Source organism: Ipomoea nil, unplaced genomic scaffold, assembly GCF_001879475.1.
Source record: "Ipomoea nil cultivar Tokyo-kokei standard unplaced genomic scaffold, Asagao_1.1 scaffold1043, whole genome shotgun sequence".
NCBI lineage: Eukaryota > Viridiplantae > Streptophyta > Magnoliopsida > Solanales > Convolvulaceae > Ipomoea > Ipomoea nil.
This window is the reverse complement of record NW_017617471.1, coordinates 13,119,353-13,141,415: the sequence shown is the minus strand read 5'-3', so window position 1 is coordinate 13,141,415 and position 22,063 is coordinate 13,119,353. Positions and strand designations below refer to the sequence as shown.

Here is a 22,063-nt window from a genome sequence, read left to right as displayed (position 1 = left end):
AGACATATTAGAAACCTCAGAAAAAAAGGTATTAGAAGTCACATACAGTGAACCAGAAATCCTAACAGTTATTTCATAAAAAGATTTGAGAATCTTTACCAAATCAGAAATGGATTCCTAATTCATGAAGTCATGCATATTCTCACCCAAATCAGTCAGGCATATTCTCACCCAAATCATATTTAAATCCACTGTTTGAGCTTGCATACTCTTCAAAGACTTTATTATACAACAATGCAATATTCAACATCATATAGGTGGAGTTCCACCTTGTAGGAACATCAAGACACAAAGAATTCCTGGCTTCCACCCCCATTAGATCAGCTAGCTCCCTAAACCTTTGTAGCCTAGTAGGTGAGCTTCTCACATACCTAATAGCATCCCTCACTTTCTTAACAGCACTAACAGATTCTTTCAACTCATCCTGTACCACCAAGATAAGGATGCTAGCAATGCACCTCATGTGCAAATACTTACTCCTAACAATAGTACAACCCCAAGACACCAACTTCTTCTTCAAGAATCATGGAGCATTATCATTGCTGGAAGCATTATCAACTGTGACACAACCAGCTAGGAATGGCAATGGGGCGGGGTGGGTGCGGGGGGTATATCTCCCACCCTCGCACCCGCATTTTCAACCCACTCCCCGCACCCGCGCGGGTAATGAAATTCCTACCCTATACCCGCCCCTGCGAAGATTTTGCGGGTGCGGATAATACCCAACTCGCAACTCTAATTATTAATATTACACTTAAATCTAATAAAAATTTTATATTACAATTCTAATTATCACATGGATTTTTTTTATAAGTTTGAACATAACTATAATAAAATTTAATAAGAGCCAATAAAATTAGTCCTTAATTGAAATTAAATTGTGTTAATAGTATAAATTGTATTAAGTGTTTATTCATTATGTTATTGCTATAGTTAGATAATAAAATTTAGGAAGTAATATATGTTAACCCTGATTCTGGAAGTCTGGAAGAGAAGCGGGCCACGTCAGCGTAAAAATGTCCGCCTTCGATCCTTTCATCAACCCTCCTCGTAGTTTCCCAGATAAGGAAAAACTCCTCCCCTTATAATATTATTCCGATTCCGATAAATTTATCACTTCTTATAATCCATTTGTTCATAGCTATCGGATTCTCAACCCTAGTTTTCTCCATTCCGGAACGCCCAGTTTCACGCTTGTTCACCGCCGGAGCGACGCATTTCTCGGAGGCTGCATGAGTAGTTTCCGGGCAGAAGGATCAGTTGAAGCGGAGGAGGACTGGTGCTTCAAGAGCGTGTATCCATGGTGGGTGTGTTCACTGTTGCTCATGCTCACTCACCGGCTCACCTCACTCTCTGTCAGCCTCGTTCTCCGCCGCCGTCTTGCTTTAGAATACGCCATTGCTTCTCTTCTCGTCGATGGTTGATTCCCCACTTCACCCCCCTAAGGTCTCACCTAACTTTCACACTTCAAGATTGCAGCTCTGTAGTGCTTTATTAATATTGTTTTGCTTAATTGAAATGAGCATTTGGGGTGAATTATAAATTTATAATGACATATGGATTATGGAGGAATTCTGCATGCAAAACATTTAATTTCTTGCTATAAGGTAGCGTATTTTCACGGAATTTATGTTGGAACTTGGAAGTGACCAGAATTTTCAGTCTGTAGGAGTTGGTTTTGTTAATTGGATGATTTGAAGAGCAGATACTGATCTTTATTGGCCAGAAAACAATCACTTCTGGAAATATTTTAGTTAAGAGTGGGGCAAACTCTGCTAAAGACTTATAGTGCATAGGACATAGGATGGGATGCTCCAGTCTTTACACCACTCACGGGGCTTATCTTATTGTTACTGTATTAATTTTTTGGCACTCGATTTTGGATAAGAGAGGAAGTTTGTATAGTCACGTTTCCTTGGTAAAATGTGAAGGAGTGGGGAACCCACAAGAAAAAAAGAAACTTAAAGAATGTACTGTCACATGATTTCTCTCCAACTGCACTAAGTGGGGGACATAACAGATTTGTAATGGAGTGCCCATACACCATGGTGATTTCTGTCTTTGATGTGTTTAGTTGGAGAACTTTAAACATACTTTCCTTTACTCAATTTTATGGTTAGAGCTTGCATAGATATGGTGGAAGCAAGACTCAGAGATTCTTCAGTGGACAGTATTTAAGTGGGACAATGTGAATGACATTTTTGTGTGTTTGAGATTTGGAAATAGAACAGTTCACTATTCTGGATAAGGGACATGTTAGTTTACTATTTTGCCTCCCTCATAAGTGACATGTGCAGTTATAGAATTTTAAGCATACTTTGTTTTACTATATTTTTTGGTTAGACCTTCATGCACTTGAGAGGAGCAGGACTGCTAAATTCTTCAGTGGATAGTATTACAGGGATACAATGTGAATTGCATTTTTGCATGTTTGAGATTTGGAAGTAGAACAGTTTATTGTTGTGGATATGCCACGGAAAATGGTGACTTCAATAAAAATAATATAGTAAAATCTTCAGTTAGGTGCTTGAAAAATAATGTTGGCTGTCCATGTTTGTTGCCGTAGACAGGTCTGTATTGAGGAAAATTTTGATGACAAAAGGAGAGTAATTGAAATTATCTTTCTTATTGTTAATGATTTGTTTGTTTGTGGGCCATAAATCATTGATGCTTGAAATAAACTTTCAACAACATATTTGAAATGAAATGATAATTCAAATGGATGAATAGCAAGTTTCAATCCTTTTTTTTTTTTTTTTTTTTTTTTTTTTGGGTGAGGTGTGATTTAAGAGTTTTTAATATATTTTTACAAGGCATGAAGGACTAGAAATTAATCTACTACTTCTAGTGAACTAATAATTCACTAGAGTCCATGGAAAGTTGAAGAAGTGTTGGACAATGAACAAGCTAATCTGAATAAGAGTCATACATTAAGTGAAATGATAAACAGTATAAATTGAATTTAATAGTTTAGAGACCTCAGCCAAATACTTGAGCTAGGCTTCACTGACATATAATCTGTCTTTAATAATGCTTTGCCTTCATATAGGGTATAAATATTGAATTGGATGGATGCTGCTGATACTCTATATTCATCATTTTATTAATAGTAATTTACCTTAATTGCAGGGTGGATAATTTCAAATCTAGGTGTTCAATAGCAAAAGCTGAAATCTTTACTGACACAACTGATGAAGAAGTTCTGGATAATTTTGAATCTGCTGATTGCAATTGTACAGTTCCTGTTGTTCATCTCAAGTCTGATATTCTTGAGAGTGAAGCACTGAATCTACTAGCTAAGGGAACATATGTCGACACTATTTTGACAACACTTCCAGTATGCTTGCTGATTTCTATAGTCTATTACATTAGTAACATTACTTCCATTATTTCTCATAGTTTGAGTGATAAATAACACAATTACTTTTATTAATGCTTCATTGTTGATATACACTAGGTCTTATCAGAAGAGGAGCAGAATATCATTGCTGCAACTCCTGCTCATCCAGCAGGATTATATGGTTTGTGCTCTCTGTCTTTGAACTATATCTTGCACTCAGTTATGTGATGCTTTTTGTCATTGTGTATTTTGGCACCCACTTCCATTTGTTGTAACTTATTATCCTTCCTAACTACTGGAAATTTAACATAATAGTAATCTTTCTTCAGATGAATTTGATGCAATTTAAAAAAACATTTCTGGATGGTGCTATGTTCTAACTTACTAGTTCTAGCTTCAGGAACTTTCTGATTTGTTTATAGCCACTTCGTTAGTCATTAAATAATTGTCTTCTAAATATTACTATTCCTAGTGTGAATAATTGTATGTGGAAATACCAAATCCATTAACCCATAGATATTACACTTCTGTTATCTGTTGAAGAAAATCCTGCAGAGATATATAAATAGATCACTGATCAATATTATGTTTCATCGGTAACCTATTGATTGCTTCACATTATAATGCTGAATGTTCAGATTCTGGCTTAAAATTAGGTCACTGATCAATATTTTGTTTCATTGTTAACCTATGGATTGCTTCGCATTATAATGCTGATTGTTCAGTTTCTGACTTAAAAGTGATATATTCAACCAGCTTTGTATGCCAGTTGCTTCGCTGGAAACTTGGTGGAACAGCTTTGGAGTTTTGCCTGGCCTGCTGCTATTGCATTGCTTCATCCAAGTCTTCTTCCTGTGGCATCTATGGGTTTTGTTGCTAAGGTATAACTAGTATTCAGTAGCAGGAAGAATGTATTGGATGATTAATAGTAGTGTATAACCAGTTCCCTCTTTACAGGTTGCTGTAATTGTAGGAGGCCCTTTGGTAGGCAAGCTTATGGATCATTTTCCTAGGGTACCTGCATTTAATTGTCTAAGTATTGTTCAGGTATTATTTCTTGTCAACAAGCAATTTGGGCAAAAATCTTCCTCCAGAAAACTCTTCTAATAACGCTTCTCTTATGTCAGGCAGCTGCTCAGTTGTTGTCAGTTGGAGTGATCATTCATGCCCACAGATTCCATGCCACAGCTACACCCTTCCTTCTTTTCCGGCCTTGGTTTGCTGTATTTGTTCTAGCTGGGGCTGTTGAAAGGCTATCTGGACTGGCTTTGGGGGTTGCTGTCGAACGTGATTGGGTTGTTTTGGTAGTACTATACTCAAATTTCTGTAGCTTCCTATTGTACAAATCACCGTTTGACTTAAGATTAAGCATTCAAGCATTCCTAATTTTGTGTTTTTTTTTTTCTTTTATTTTCTGCAAAATGCCCATAGTTAGCAGGTACCAACCGGCCAGTTGCTCTTGCTCAAGCAAATGCTGTTCTTAGTCGAATTGATCTCTTGTGTGAGGTGATTGGCACATATGTTTCTGAATCTTTCTGAAAAGGCCTTGAAGAGATGATATTCTAAAGTGTAAAACTTTAGCTACTATGCTTACTAATGAAAAGAGTTCACCACCTGACACTAACACTAGTTATGATCATTTTCTTAAGGTTGCTGGAGCAGCACTGTTTGGCTTCCTGCTGTCCAAATATGAACCTGTGAAATGCTTAAGACTTACTGCTAGTTTGATGATAGGGGCATTGCCTATTGTGGTAATTTACCCTGGCTGCTCTTGGAGAGCTCTTTCATGAAATCCTGATATTATTCTAACTTTCTGAGATTTTAACTATGTCTTGTAGATTCTTTTGACATGGATAACCAACAAGCTTTCTTCTGGGGTTCTTGACCGTGCTAAATCTGTGCAAACTTGTTGCCCTTCTTACTCCAGTGAATCTTTACCGAAATCTGAAAATATAGGTGAATTTTCCTTGTCTTATTTGCACTTGAATTTCACTCTTAATTTTGACTGAACGTACTGTTCTTACTTCCAGTGGGGATGAGTATAGAAGCTATCAAGCATGGGTGGGCTGAATATATCCAGCAGCCTGTTCTTCCAGCAAGCATGGCCTGTGTGTTATTATACTTCAATGTTGTGCTTGCGCCTGGTAGTTTAATGACTGCATTCTTAACACAGCGTGGTATTTTCTAGACTCCATATGTTTTCATCTGCTTCTATCTATCTGATGTTGCTGACTGGACTTTGAGTAAATCTAATTAATATATACCTTTTGTGTTGACTGTTATGATAATATCACAAGTAGGTATAAGCTCACTTTGGTATGGTGACTGTCTAATTCAAATGGGCTTGGGTGTTATTTTTTACATTTTATAGTTTAATAAAGTCTAGGAGTTTTTCCTTTTTGCAATATCTGTGGAATTTTTACCCTTGCTCTTTTCTTTTTATATCTCTACTTAAAATTTATTCTTTCATGTTGAAAAAGTTCAATTGTCAAGTTTTGCATGGTCTTATTGTCCGAAAAGGTCTTTAAGTCTTTTTAATTACTACTAAATTAAATATGTTCTCACTTGATCATATATATGTTAAAAATCATTATAAAAGACACTAGCACACTTGGTGTATGAATGGTTATATACTATTTTCTATTTTCTACTTTGACTTTTGAGGTTCAAACCAATAAAAGTTGCTTGTTTGCTTTAATGATTGCTATATGAATTAGTTGGATATAGACTAATAATTTACATCATTATGGATGTGGGTTCCTATTGTGAATGAAATGAGATTGCTGCTTTAAGAAATAAGCATTAGAAATAGTTTTGTTTCAATATTTATATTATTTTAATCTTAAAATTTATTTACTGCTGCTTAACAAAAATAATATTGTTTTACTGTTATTAGAGGTTGCTTTGATTTACTGTTTATCTATTCTCTATGTGTGAAACACTGAAATGTATACTGTGTCTTTGACAAATATTCTACACCTTTGTTGCATGGTTTACTCCCTTCTTGATCACCAAGTACTTTTTCATCAACCATCTTTGGCTCTCAAATATATAGAAAAAGAATTACTGAGTACTTAGTCAACATTTTTCCCTCAATTTTCTATGTACTTCGGTGTGTTCTGCTGATCCTATATTATGAAATGCTGTTTCAGGCCTAAACCCATCTATCATTGGTAGCTTTAGTGTATTGAGTGCATTCATGGGTATTGCAGCAACTTTTGGGTCTGCAAAGATGGTTAAGAGATTTGGCATTCTTAAGGTTTCTTTCTTTTCATATTCTGTTATTAATTGAACCTTTTGTCAAATTATTATTTAAAGTCTAGGCTTATGTCTCACGAATTTTGTCTACAGGCTGGAGCAGCTGCCCTGATATTGCAGGCGTCACTTTTAAGCACTGCTGTAGCTGTCTATTGGACTGGATCTCTTTCTCAGCAGACACAACTTTTGTTTTTCTTGGGTCTGATAGTGAGTTTGTCTACTGCTACTCCACTACTACTATTTTAAGAATTATCAGTGACTACACATGCTATTTCACATTTATGTGGATATCAATTGCTGCATGGCTTCTGCTATATTATGGTTGGAATTAGTAGCATAATATTCAATTAATTTTATTTTTTTTTTCAACTGAACCAGTTGATTATTTGTTGGAGTGTAAGAGAAAAGTGTTCTATTTTATCTTCACAGGTATTATCACGGATAGGGCACATGTCATATGATGTTGTAGGGGCACAGATTTTACAAACTGGAATTCCAGCATCCAAAGCAAATCTTATTGGAACTACGGAGGTTTCCATTGCAAGTTTAGCAGAGTCTATAATGTTGGGGGTTGCTATAATTGCAAATGATGTCTCACATTTTGGATTTCTAGCAATGCTCTCTGTTCTATCAGTAGTTAGCGCAGCTTGGTTATACTGTAGATGGTTGGCGAATCCAACAGAGACACAAAGGAGTCTTTTCTGTTTTGACCCACAGTTTTAATATCAATGTAAGTAGTGTCCTATATTCTCCGGGAAGCAGGGTTATATGCCTTGGTTCATGTGATTCATCCTATACTATTCTGCCTGTCATACTTTCTCTTGTGACAAAAGGTGGAATCGCCCACCCCAGGCGCCCCCAAACCCCGGCCCGACAGTTTGTGGAGGGGTAAATTATGGTGACTCAACTGACTAACAGAGGCTAGACTTTTGCTCACTACGCACAAAGAGCCCCCTTCATTTTGAGAGGTTGCTCCCGCATTGCTGCTTGTGAGAGTGTGAGACTCGATCCTTGGTCTCTTGTGACAAATTTTACCTCTGCGACCAGCTGAGCTGTCCATACGGGCATGTCATACTTTCTCTAGGTCTCTAGGTTGATGCCATGCACAAGGGGAAGTCTATAAAAATACCTGGCTGAAACTCTGAAAGCAACATTTCAAAGTATTGAACTTTGCAATGTGCTTCTATTTTTCCTCAATTATGGTTATTACTTGCCACCCATTACACTCCATGGAGTTTGTCTTTAACCTCTAACCTCAGTTATTGAGTGTGCACATGCCAAACGCCCAAACTTGTTTTTTCTATAGTGATTGAAAGTTTCAGTTATATATATATTTTTTCATGAAACAAAATAATTTTTTAAAACTTTTTTGCAAATATTGTTATTTAGACAGCCTGGGTAATATTTCTTACGGAGTAAAATATTTTTTTGACTGACTTTGTAATTGCAGAAAGCTGCAAATTTAGAGTCCATTATTTCCATTTGGTCTCAAGGATCCAGCAAATGACAAGGTTGGTGTGCAGGATGAGATTGTCTGCCTGTGCAACATTTTCCCCATTGTGCAGCGGTTGCGGAGATCCTTATTTTGGTGGTGGATTGGTTAGCGAGCAGAATACTTTTTCAGAGTGCTGTGGTACGTTAACCCATTTATTTACCTAATGTTGTATAATGTAGCGGCATGCAATGAACGGATTTAGAACTTTGGTGATCTGTATAGCAGGTAATAGGTTAGGTAATGTTGTGCATTCAGATTTCAGATATCACCCACCCTACCATCCAGCGGATCTTAGATTTGTAGACATCCACCACTGTACATATAGATAAACATTCTGTTAAATATTGATTCTTTATAGAATGTGTTTTCCTAACAATGGGATTGGTTGTTGATTTGAAGAATTTTTGAGTACATACATTTAAGAGCTGAAGTTAAGCCGAGGTGGGATTGGATTGGATGGGTTGATGTGGCTATCTGAGGGGGAGAGTACTAGTGTACTAGTGTAGTGCCAGCAAATGACAGTATGAAGTAAGTATTTAGATGTAGCCTCCATAGGTAGACGGGCTTAGTTGAATAGTTTAGTAGGTAGTATTTGAGAGGAGAGATCAAGGTTCGAAACTCGGCAGCGGCAATGTGGGGATATGCTCAAAATGGACAAATTCCTTGTGCGTACTGGCATTTGACTATGTCTGTTGAGCCATCGAGTTATCGTGATTTACATTCTTTCAAATGCTCAGTTAGGCATGAGTAGTTGGCATTTAGTAGTAGGAGAGAGAGTTGAGGGTGGAGGTGGACCCTTCCTTTTGTTGAAGTAGTGGGATGAGAGTATGAGACCCTCCCATCCCACTCCCACTCCCACATGGTCATGACCTAAAACTGGTGGATTCATAATTCAGATAATCAGATTACAGTAAAGTTGAGCAGTAGCATTTAGTAGTACAATTTTGAATGGGGTCCTCCTCTCTCCTCCTACTGTGTATCAGGTTTTTAACTATACTGTGCCCCCCATGTATATTATCTTTGAAAAGACTCCACTACTGTCACTTCTTCCAAATTTGCAGCTAGCTAATAACCTTCACCCTCCCCCCTCCCCACAGCTTCTTAAATCTTTACAATTTCTCTGAACCGTGTTGCTTACCACTCTTTTACTCCTTCCCCCACCCCCCCTCCACCCCCCCTCCCCACTTCTTTCATTAATTCCCCTTTCACCCCAGATTTCTATAGTAACCATTTCAATCTCCTATAGTTTTTACAAGTCTTATTGGCAAAAATAAAACTCCATATATTTGTCATTTTTAACTTTTAGTAATTTAATTTAATATCAAATACTTGGGTCTTGTAATAATTATATTAATTGATGTTAAAAATTTATGTATATATATATATATATATATATATATATATATATATATATATATATATCCTCATACGAGAAAGAAGGAAGAAGTTATAAATGTTGAGTGTGTTCTAAAAATGATGTTGGGAGTTGCTGTATATAGTAAGCAGCTCCCTCCATCCTAGCCACACAAATAAACATGAGTAGCGCAGGCTACAACATAGAGCAATTAGTGTTGGCCTAAAAAATTAAACAATAATTTATAGCTATTCATTCTATTTTCTATTTTCTCTTTGAATTATTCCCAACAATCTCCCATATATTTAAAGAGGAAAGTAAAAGGATAATGTCTGAGCGGAAGTGAGCGCTGACCTTAATGTCAGTGGTTTAGACCTTGAACTGACACGTAGTAACTTGAGTACCTTTTTCCTTAGTAGTAAATTGAATCTTGAACTAGCCAAGGAGAGGTAGTTTTGAACTCATGTGCACACATCAGCACCCATTATGCAGGTTCTTTGGAAGTCATGCTCTTTGACTTGGGGTTTACCTCTGCGTAGACCTTTACTTAGAACATCTCATGTTGAGTTGCTTTACGTAAGTTTGGCTTACTTTGTTGATTTTAAGCCTATTTCCTTCGATGTATCGAGGATGACCTTTCTATTTAGTCATTTAGTGAGAGGATCTGCAATATTCCTCTCGGATTTCACATACTCCAACGCGATTACCCCAATCGTGAACAATTGTCTTATATATTCATGTCTGACTCTTATGTGCCTTCTTTTTCCATTGTAAGCACTGTTCTTTGCTACACAGAGCAGTTTGAGAATCACAGTGTATGGACACAGGTGTAGTACAATCCCACAACGACACGTCTGCTAGTAGGTTTCTTAGCCACTCGGCCTCTTGTCCAGCTAGATCAAGCGCTATGAACTCAGCTTTCATAGTTGGTCTCGTTATACACGATTGTTTCGTGGATTTTCACGATATTGTCGCTCCACCCATAATGAACACATACCCACGGATGGAGCTTACATCCCTACTATCATTTACCTAGTTCGCATCACAGTACCCCTTTAGGGCTGCTGGGAATCCAGTATAGTGCATGCCAGTGGGTGTCATTTGGATTATGAGTGTATCAATTGAGTCTATTTACCGCAAGAGCGATAATATCAGACTTTCAATTAATTTGGCATATTCTTCTTGTGACACACCTATCTCAATTTTTTTGACAATTTTACGCTCGGTGTTTTTTGACGTTACGCTCGGATCATAGGGAGTTTGTACATGAGTCACTTCAAAGCTATTAAACTTCCTTAATAGCTTCTCTGTATAGTGACCTTGTGATAGCTTGTAGCCATTCTCGAATTTTATGACTTCATTCCAAGTATCAAATTGGCCTCTCTCAGATCCTTCATGTTAAACTTATCACAGAGTGACTGTTTAGGCTCTTTTATAGCATCTATTTTGTGGCTAAATATTAGCATGTCATCCACATAGATGCATATAAGCACAATACTTGACTCTACCTCTTTTGAGTATAGGCACTAAGAGCACTTTTGTACTCAAGTCATTATGCGGTGAAGTCATTAGGTTTGTTTCAACAAAACCACCATTCTCAAAGAGTTACGAATTCATTAAGAGCTGTAGCTCAGCCTCACAAGTACACACATTGTAGGAATGACCAACTAGTGTAGTATTTTGTAATTCATTTCATGGTTTCATTTGATCACAAAAGTGGGATCCAACACGAATTCATTATCACTTGAAATTTAAGTCCTTCCAATGACTAATCCTCATAATTAGCCTTCAAGTAAGTTGATTCTCGTGATCAAACTTACATGCAATTTGACGAGTACTTCGTTTACTCGTGAATAATCCCTTGAGATTTTCATGCTATTAACATGAAACATTCTCTTTTATCATTCAATATCACGAAGAAACTTTTAGTGAAAATATAAAGAGTTAATCTCCCCCACAATACAACACTTACAAATATTTTTTTCTCAAAGTATTTGATCTCTTACCTAGTTTGATTTTTTGTGCCCCACATTAGCTCCTTTGTAGATTGAGTTTTATCAATTTGCTTTATGGAGCACTATAGCAGCTCCGCGCTTTGCCTGATACATACCCAATAGTTGAATATATTTCAACAAACTCGGTTATCTCAACCTATCATAATTTCTCTTTAAACAGGAAGTATAAGTTTTTCAAGATGACTCAATTAAGAATTTAAATAATGATATTATATACAAATGCTCATTGTTAGTAAGTCATAGAGATAATGTTGTCCATATGCTACTTCAAGTTGAACATCATAATCACAAATTTCAAATCATATTCTCATACACCAAAAATATGTTCAAACTAACATTCATTAGGAAATATCTCTCAACAAGGAGAATTCAAAGTTGTCACCTGCACAACTTTTCATTCGTTTGAGGAGATTAAAACTCATATAAAGCATTCATATGATGCAGATCAATATTATTATTGCAGTACTTTAACAATTTTTATTGCAAGACTTTGATTGTTTAGCAACATATAAAAGTCCACATCATTTCAGGTGGAGATCAAGTGGTTCTATAATTAGCCTGCATGATTAACACCATACTTCTTAAGCACTCCCAAGTCGGGTGAAATTGAAGTTTACTTAAAAACCATCTTCCTAGATAGAGTGTTCAAGAATGATGACATTTTCATGTTCTCATTAAATTGCAATTGAAGCCTTGATATATGTTCTTATTTTTTTTAGTAAAAATATTTAAGCAATATCTATGCGCAAATCATTTCAATCAATATCATTAGTATTCAACATACTAAAGAAATAAGTACTATTAAGTAATCAAAATTTAGATAACCCAACTAGTATTTAGTACTAAGAAAATTATACTTCATGCGTGCCTTTAGAGCTAGAGCAATTATAGTTACTCAAAATAATTACTTATTTAAAAAGACTCAATACTCATCTTGCTCTGTCAGATTGACTTTTGTTAGTTTTGCCTTTGCGATGGTAGCATTGGTATGCTCGGTGTCTTTGCTTTCGCACATAAAACATCTTCTTTTGAACTTCTTGACTTTTCCACTCCTTTTATTGTAGACGATTCTGACACTTTAATTTTCAGTATCATTGGCACTGTACTTTTCTGACAATGATTCTCAAATGACTTTTGCCGAGTCTTGACATAGATGTCGAACAAATTGTCATTCATTTGTGACAAAAGGTATCATTTAGCTGTTACATTGTCAATTCTAAACTGCATCAGAGTTACACCCGTTCTTGACTCAGAATGTAATATATTTCAGGGCTGCTTTCTCTCGATTCTTCACCCGGAGTGTAATTAGGTTCATGGTTAGCTTCTGTAGCACCAAAATGAGAGAACACTGCTAGAATAGGTTCAGGTGCAATTGAATACGTCACGTAAACCAACTTTAATTGTTCAAAGAGCATACGCATTCTTTGAGCCCACCATTTGTAATTTTTTCATCAAACGTAGTGATCTTTGATAGATCGTGTATGACAAAAGGTGCCATAATGCTAAAGGTTGACTATTGCTGAAATAACGCTTTTAAGTGTTAGAGAATAGTTGTAACGTCGACGCGTGATCTGAAAACCTTTTAAGAAGCACGGACACAATGAGTGTATGGTTGAAAGGAAATTTGTGCTGTGTTATAATTACACTACCTTAAAAGCGTTATTTGCCCGGTAACGGTGCAGTTAGAACTCTGACACACTTTCAACAGGCTACACAGACCTACTACGGATAGCTTGCACTAGCAATCACTTGGGCGAACCTCACTATTCCTCAGACTTTAATAGGCATACACGAATATATATTATATAATATTATTAATCCTCACACGAGAAAGAAGGAAGAAGCTATAAATATTGAGTGTTTTAAAAATGATGTTAGAACTGCTATATATAGTAAGCAGCCACCTCCATCCCAGCTACACAAACAAACATGAGTGGCGCACAGGCTACAACAACAATTCACAGAGAAAAGAGAAAATAGAATGAATGGCTATAAATTATTGTTTAATTTTTGAGGCCAGTACAAATTGCTCTATGATTATGGTCTGCGCCACTCATGTTGTTTGTGTGGCTGGGATGGAGGGGGCGGCTTACTATATATAGCAGCTCCTAACATCATTTTTCATTTTTAGAACACACTCAACATTCGTGTCTGTCTAGTCTGAACAATAGTGAGGTTCGCCTACGTGATTGCTAGTGCAAGCTATCCGTAGTAGGTCTGTGTAGCCTGTCAAAAGCGTGTCAGGGTTTTAACTTCACCATTATCGGACAAATACCGCTTTTAAGGCAGTGTTATTATAACACGACACATATTTCCCTTCTATCATACACCTATTGTGTCCGTGCTTCTTAAAAAGTTTCCCGCCCGCGCGTTGATGTTGCGAATATTCTCCAACAGTTGAAAGTGTTATTTCAGCAACAGTCAACCTTTAACGTTATGACACCTTTTGTCATACACGATCTATCAAAGATCACTGTGTTTGATGAAAAAAATTACAAAAGGTGGGCTCAAAGAATGCGTACCCTCTTTAAACAATTAAAGTTGGTTTACATGCTGTATTTAGTTGCACCTGAACCTACTCCAGCAATGTTCTCTCCTCTTGGTGCTACCAAAGCTAACCATGAACTTGGTTACACTCCGGATGAAGAATCGAGAGAAAACAGTCCTGAAATAGATTACATTCCGGGTCAAGAACCGGGCGTAACTCTGATGCAATTTAGAAATGATAATGCGACAGTCAGAGGATACCTCCTGTCACAAATGAATGACAATTTGTTCGACATCTATGTCAAACAAAATTCGGTAAAAGTCATTTGGGAATCACTGTCGGGAAAGTACGGTGTCAATGATACTGAAAATCAAAGTGTTAGAACTGTCTACAACAAAATGAGTAAAAAAGTCAAGAAGTTCAAAGGAAAAAGTTTGTGTGCGGAAAGTAAGGACACCGAGCATACCAGTGCTACTATCGCAAAGACAAAACTAACAAAAGTCAATCTTACAGAACAAGATGAGTATTGAGTCTCTTTAAATAAGTAGTTATTTTGAGTAATTATAATTGTTCTAGCTCTAAGGGCTCGCATGAAGTATGATTTTCTTAGTACTAAATACTAGTTGGGTTGCCTGATTTTTGATTACTTAGTAGTACTTATTTCTTTAGTATGTTGAATACTAATGACATTGATACAGATATTGCACAAATATTTTTACTAAAATAAAATAAGAGCATATATCAAAGGCTTCAATTGCAATTTAATGAGAACATGAAAATGTCATCATTCTTGAACACTCTGTCTAAGGAGATGATTTTTAAATAAACTTCGGTTTCACCACTCGATCATGCAGGCTAGTTATAGGGCCACTTGATCTCCACCTGAAATGAGACTGACTTTCATATGTTGTTAAACAATCAAAGCCTTGCAATAGAAATTGTTGAAGTACTGTAATAGTAATATTGACCTGCATCATATGAATGCTTTATATGAGTTTTAATCTCCTTAAGCGAATGAAAAGTTGTGCAGGTGACAACTTTGAATTCTCCTTGTTGAGAGATATTTCTTAATAAATGTTAGTTTGAACATATTTTTTGTGTATGAGATTATTTTCTTGTAAGAATATGATGTGGAATTTGTGATTATGTTGTTCAATTTGAAGTAGCATGAGGACAACATTATCTCTATGGCTTACTAACAATGAATATTTGTATATAATATCATTATTTAAATTCTTGGTTGAGTCATCATGAAAGACCTATAATTCTTGTTTAAAGGGAACTATTGAGTGTGCATCAGGCAAAGTGCGGAGCTACAATAATGCTCCACAAAGTAAATCGACAAAACTCACTCCACAAAGGAGCTAATGTTGGGCACCAAGAATCAGTCTGGGTAAGACATTAAATAAATTTGACAAAAATATGTGTAAGCGTTGCATTGTGCGGGTGATTAACTCCTTATATTTTCTCTAAAAATTTCTCTGTGATATTGAGAATAATGATAAAAGAGAATGTTTCATGATAACCATTAAAATCTTAAGGGATTATTCATGAGTAAACGAAGTACTCGTCAAAGTGCATGTATGTTTGATCAAGAGAATCAACTTACTTGAAGGCTAATTATGAGGATTAGTCATTGGAAGGAGTTAAAGTCCAAGTGATAATGTATACGTGGTGGATCCCACTTTTGTGGTGAAACGAAGCCATGAAAAGAATCACAAAGTAGTACACTAAATGGTCGATCATGATCATTCTTATAATGTGTGTACTTGTGAGGTTGAGCTACATCTCTTAATTAATTTATAACCTTATGAGATGGGTGGTTCTATTGAGATGAACTTAAGGAATTCACCGCATAATGCTTGAGTACAAAAGTGCTCTTAATGATTTATACTTGATTGGGGTGGTCTATTTAGAGATAGACCTAACAAGATTCCTGACTTGAGTGAAAAAGGATTTCTTATGAAAGATAACGGGGGTATTCCAATAAGCTGAGCGGCTAAAAATATGTTGATAAACGTGAAATTATGGGGCTGTCTAGCTAACACCCTCACTACATATACATTGTGATTCACGAATTGTCGTTTGCATTGCCAAAGACAGTGTCGTCTATGATAGAAAGAAAAGACTTACAACTGTTTTATGTCTTTAACTACTCTATAAACCTTAATGGTGGTCTATACTAAGATAGACCTGATAGAGTTAAAAATCTGTATTGAGATGGACTTGACAAGACGTAAAAATCTACAATGCTGTAAGACTTGTAAGAGTTAAAATTTCATGTTGAGATAGACTTTGACATGGTAGAAGTTTATATTGAGATAGACATAACATATTTGAATACTAAGGGTATTCATAACAAGTCAAAGAGTTTGACTTTCAAAAAATCTGCATATTGGGTGTTGATGTGTGCACATGAGTTCAAAACTACCTCTCTTTGGCTAGTCCAAGATTCAATTCACTACTAAGGAGAAAGTTACTCAAGTCACTACGTGTCAGTTTAGGGTCTAAACCACTGACATTAAGGTCAGCGCTCACTTCCGCTCAGGCATTATCCTTTTACTTTCCTCTTTAAATATGTGCGGAATTGTTGGGAATAATTCAAAGAGAAAAGAGAAAATAGAATGAGTGACTATAAATTGTTGTTTAAATTTTTAGGCCAGCACTAATTGCTCTATAATTGTGGCTTGCGCCACTCATGTTTATTTGTGTGGGTGGGATGGAGGGGGCTGCTTACTATATATAGCAGCTCCCAACATCATTTATAGCTTCTTCATTCTTTCTCGTGTGGGGATATATATATATATATATATATATATATATATATATATATATATATATATATATATATATATATATATATATATAAAAGTGCATCATAAAATAGTTAAAAGTGTACAATAGACTTGCACTAGGGTGCGAATGGCTCGCTCAGGCGCGAAATAGGAATGTATTCTGTTCGTCCACGTGTCCAGATCTAATGGATGAGAAACACTGATTTTTTAAAAAAATGCGGTGGCATTTTCGTAAATAATTGAACATCGAGGTGCAACTGTGCAAGTAAAATGTATTACAAGTGCATGTAAAATGTATCATAGGTGCAAGTAAAAATTTACACCGAGCATCAATACTTAGTTGCACTTATAGTTCTAAATAGTTGCACCAATAGTTCTAAGTAGTTGCACACATAGGTATAAGTAGTTGCATCTAGGTGTATGAATGTTTGCGAGTGGTTTTCAGGAGTATTACTACCCGTGAACTCAAATCAATGAATGTTAACAAGGCAAAATTACATGCACTTATAGGTGAAAGTAGGTGCACATATAGTTATAAGTAGTTGCACCTATAGTTATAAATAGTTGCACATATAGTTATAAGCACACCCAGGTGCATGAATGGTTGCGGAAAGTGAATGCTAACAAGGCAAAATTACATGCACTAATAGGTGAAAATAGGTGCACTTATAAGATATTTTACTTGCACTTCGATGTTCAATTATTTACAAAAATGCCACCGCATTTTTTTTTAAGTTATTAGATCTGGACACGTGTCGCGCGTTGATTCGTTCGCATTTCTTCCTGGGCACTTATTCGCACCTGAGTGCGTCCCGTGTACAATATAGAAAAGTACATTACATAATAGTTAAAATTGCACAATAAGAATGTTAAAAATGCACCATAGATTAGTTAAAAGTATAAACTTTGATAAAAGTTTTCACTGTATTTTTTTTATTATTCTTATACTGCACAGTTATTTTACAGTATACTTTATCATTCAAAATGTACATTTTTTAAAAAAACTTTCCTATTCATACAGAGCACTTGTTATTATTTAATAATACACTTCTAACATATAAATCATGTAATTTATATCTTTCTTTAACTTTATTGTTTTCTTCATTATCAACCATAACGTTAAGCAACAAATCGTAACAAAGGGTCTGTTTGGAAACCCGGAAAATGACTTCTGAAAAGGCTGAAAATGAAATAGTCAAAGAAAAATAACTTCTAGTCAATGGAAAATGAGGGCTAAAATCTGAAAAATGTCTTCCCCTTTTTTTTGGCGGAAGTCATTTTCCATCTTTCGATCAACATCCATAGACACGCTTCTTCTCCCTTCACTGCTTCTTCAACATTCAACAAAACTACCAACACATCTCCTCCAACTACAAGGTATATTATTTTTATTTTTATTTTTTAATTTTTTTTCCAAATATTATGGCTGGGGAAACCAGTGAGTCTGGTTTCCGATTGGAAACTAGTGCGTCACTGGTTTCCAATCGGAAACCAGTGTTCACTGGATTCCAATTGGAAACCAGTGACGCACTGGTTTCCGATCAGAAACCAGGGAATGGTTTCCGATGCAGAAATCAATTGGTTTCGAAACTAGTTGCAATTTTTTTTTTGTTTTTATTTTTTTATGCCAAACCGTGAACTTGTTGCTGGTATTTTTTTTTTACTGATTATATAATAAGATGCTTTGCTTAATTTGTGGTTATGTGTTAATTTTAATTGTTGTTATTTGTTGTCATATTATTTTGATTGTATAGATGGATAGAAATCATGTGCGTGCAACTGTTATGGGTGCAGCAAATGCTATACTAGCTATGGGAGTCCTTCTATTGCAACAACTTAGGAATACAAACCAAACAGAACATGACATCCTCAATAGAGATGATGAGCGAGAGAGTTACATAAATAGTATCTTGTGTGAGGGTGATAACAAATGCATTAGCGTTATTAGAATGCGACCTATTTCCTTCTATAAATTGTGTGACATTTTTGTTACTAAGAACTTATTACGCACAACTAGAGCCGTAAGTATTAAGGAACAAGTGTTAATATTTTTACATATAATAGGTCACAATGTACGCTTTCGAGTAATTGGGTCAAGGTATTATAGGTCAACTGAGACAGTTCATCGTTACTTTAGAAGTGTTTTGAGAGCCATTTTATCTTTGTATACGAACCTCATAGTATTACCGGATGGAAGCGAAAGCGAAAGACACTTGACTTGAAGAAATTAGTAAGGGAAAAACATCTGCATCAACTTCGTTGTCTCAAAGATCCGGTCGGAAGCGAAAGACACTTGACTTGAAGGTGGATGAAATTGCTGAACAACTCGGTAGCATTGCCACGACAATTAAATCTTTGAATACCGGTATTGATGAAAATTAGTTGTTTGCGGATGTGATGAGCATAGGTGATGGCTTTCATGAAGATGACCTATGTAAGATATTTGAATACTTGGTGACAAATGAGGTTCAGGCGCGACTGTGGACTTTAATTTTCAAGACTTGATTATTTATGCGTTTATGTTGTTTCTAACATGTAATTGTGATTTCAAATTGTCATATTGTGACAATAGTTTTAGTACTAGAAAGATAGAGAGCAATGGCATTAGAATTAAATACAATCAAAATTTATGTTGCATATAATTTGTAATAAAAATGGTTATATTCTACAAACAAAAATAAAAATATATTATTCTGTATATAATAATTAAAATGTTTAATAAAAATAAGTATGCCATTTTGTTCATTTTCTGGAAAATGAACCAAACACCAAAAGACAATTTTCCATCATTTTCTGGAAAACGAACCAAACACCAAAAGACAGTTTTCAATTGTGCAGCCAAACACAGGAAATGAAAATGACTTTTGGAAAATGACTCATTTTCCAGAAGTCATTTTCCAGGTTTCCAAACAGACCCAAAGTTAGAAGGTCAAATACAGTAGTACTGTCAACAACATATGCATTCATTGCTACTTAGGACACTTTTACCCTTTTGTGTCGTCTGGGTTGGGATCAATTGACACATCAGAGAGTAGAAATAGGAAGTACATGTAGTAAAACTCTTTGGTTAAACTTTTAGAGATGAAACCATTTAGTACCATTTGACAATATCATCTTGGATGATCTAGATTTGTCCACATTTCTGACACGAACCATTGTTTTCATGGGAAGCATGCCATTTTTATATGTTATAAAATATGATTTTAATTCATAGTTTGCTTTTTAAAAAAAAAAAAAATTCGTATTGAATACTATAATTGAATATAATTATTACAATATACAAAAAATTGGTGTTAAATTCACAAGTTTTAAAATTTTGAATCTAATTAGTTTGCATAATTATATACTCCGTATAATTATCACAAGATACAAGTGTTTAATTTTAAATAACTAGACATAAATGTTTGATTTTTTTTTTCTCCCAATGAGCATTTCTAAAATTAACACTAAGATTCCTATCAGATGACGAATTGCAAACCTCACTTTGAAAGCAAATCTATCCTCAAAGCACTCCTCTCGCCAATGTCAAGCTATTTGCATGCAATTCTATCCGCATTAATAAAAATTTTATTATTTAATGTACATTTTTAGATACTAATTATCACTTTCCATCGTCATCCAAAAAATAAAAATAAAAATTTAAGATTTAAAGTAAGACAGACTATTACTATTTACTAGTAATCAATGTTAAAAAAATTGTGCCTAGGAGCTAGGCGGCACTCGGCCACCTCGAACAATGCCAAAATCGGCCTTCTACACGGCCAGGCGCCTAGTTGGCCAAATATACATTGTCCCGCATTTTTTAAGGGCTATTCGCTCAAAACGACGTTGTTTTGAGCGAATAACCCTAAAAAAATCACCTTACTAATTGTCTAATTTCTAAATCGTGTTTCCCCCGCCAAACTAATTTCACTCATCCTCCAATCCAATGCTGTCGTTTGTATACAATTTACAATTAATCAATTATAGGATTTATAGATGCTCTTTAGGTAATTAAGTTAATATTTAATATTTTAATATTAAGTATTAATGTATTATTGTTTTAACTATTAAAGTATTTAATAATTAAATACTTTATACTCCGTAATTATGAATTCTTAAAAAATTTAAAAATAATAATAATAATAATAATAATAATAATAATAATAATAATAATAATAATAATAATAATAGTAATAAATTGGGCGCCTAGCGATTTTTTCAACAACGCTAGTAATACGAAATATTTAATCTCCAAATTCTTCCAATGCATACTCAAATAATTAGTTTCTTTCTAATGTATGTAGGGTTGTTCGGTTCAAATTACATCAATAATGTGAGTACTAAAATATATGGTCGGGTTCAGGTGCGAACGGCTGCCCAAGAGCGAACTGCGAACCAACCAGCGCGCGCTATCGTCCTTTCGTGCATGTAAATGTGTTATATGTGCAAGTAGTTGGTGCACCTATGCAAGTAAAAAATGCAGGTAAAATCACTTACAAGTGCACCTACTTTCCCCTACAAGTGCATGTATTTTGCCTTGTTAACATTCATTCATCGGGTGCACCTACTTTCACCTACAAGTGCATGTAGTTGGTGCACCTATGCAAGTAAAAGTGCTGGGTAAAATCACTTACAAGTGCATCTATTTTCACCTTCAAGTGCATGTAATTTTACATTGTTAGCATTCATTCATCGGGTGCACCTACTTATAACTATAGGTGCACCTAGATCTGGACACGTCGCGCGCGCTGGATAGTTCGCAGTTCGTTCCTGGACGCACCGTTCGCACCTGAACGCAACTATATATATATATATATATATATATATATATATATATATATATATATATATATATATATATATATATATATATATATATATATATATATATATTTTCGCGCCTCAACGTGCGATTAGTGCGGACGCACCAATAGTTATGCAAACACGTAACAATAGTGTTAGGAAACACACAACAAAAAATGCACCATTAGTTACGGATCACCAAAACACGCACCATTAGGTATGCATAAACGCACCACACAGTGTTCGAAAATGCACAATTAGGTGTGAGAAGTATGATGCATTTTTTGAGTGTGTAGTGCGTTTTATGGTGCGTGCATTTCATTGTTGTGTATTTTTCTAAACATTATTGGTAGGTCTGCACCGACCACACGTTAATACGCGGCACATTTGAGCTGAAATATGTGTCTGTGTGTAACTGAGGGGTTGGAACCTTTGACATCATTGAGAGTCTCATCGCATTCAAATTTTGAGGCAAAATGCAAAATTTAAGAATTGTATAGCCTAAACCAACTGCTAGATTAAAACTATTACGA

At 35.4% G+C, this 22,063-nt stretch overlaps 1 protein-coding gene across 1 annotated transcript; it reads left to right on the top strand.

Moving 5' to 3' along the window:
- The first annotated feature begins 987 nt into the window (after window positions 1-987).
- Window positions 988-8,491, top strand: LOC109182303 (solute carrier family 40 member 3, chloroplastic). The gene is made up of 14 exons (XM_019332439.1): window positions 988-1,446; window positions 3,130-3,337; window positions 3,458-3,521; window positions 4,097-4,221; window positions 4,298-4,387; window positions 4,468-4,644; window positions 4,772-4,846; window positions 4,990-5,091; window positions 5,179-5,296; window positions 5,371-5,517; window positions 6,493-6,599; window positions 6,692-6,805; window positions 7,028-7,328; window positions 8,049-8,491. Exons 1-13 carry the CDS (start codon window positions 1,301-1,303, stop codon window positions 7,319-7,321), a joined length of 1,767 nt encoding a protein of 588 aa, XP_019187984.1. The 5' UTR covers window positions 988-1,300; the 3' UTR covers window positions 7,322-7,328; window positions 8,049-8,491.
- The last annotated feature ends 13,572 nt before the right edge of the window (window positions 8,492-22,063 follow it).

Coding starts and splice junctions, on each gene's coding strand:
- LOC109182303 (XM_019332439.1), top strand. CDS start 1,301: ATGGTGGGTGTGTTCACTGTTGCTCATGCTCACTCACCGGCTCACCTC. Junction 3,522..4,096: donor TCATCCAGCAGGATTATATG/GTTTGTGCTCTC, acceptor ATATTCAACCAG/CTTTGTATGCCAGTTGCTTC. Junction 4,222..4,297: donor CTATGGGTTTTGTTGCTAAG/GTATAACTAGTA, acceptor CCCTCTTTACAG/GTTGCTGTAATTGTAGGAGG.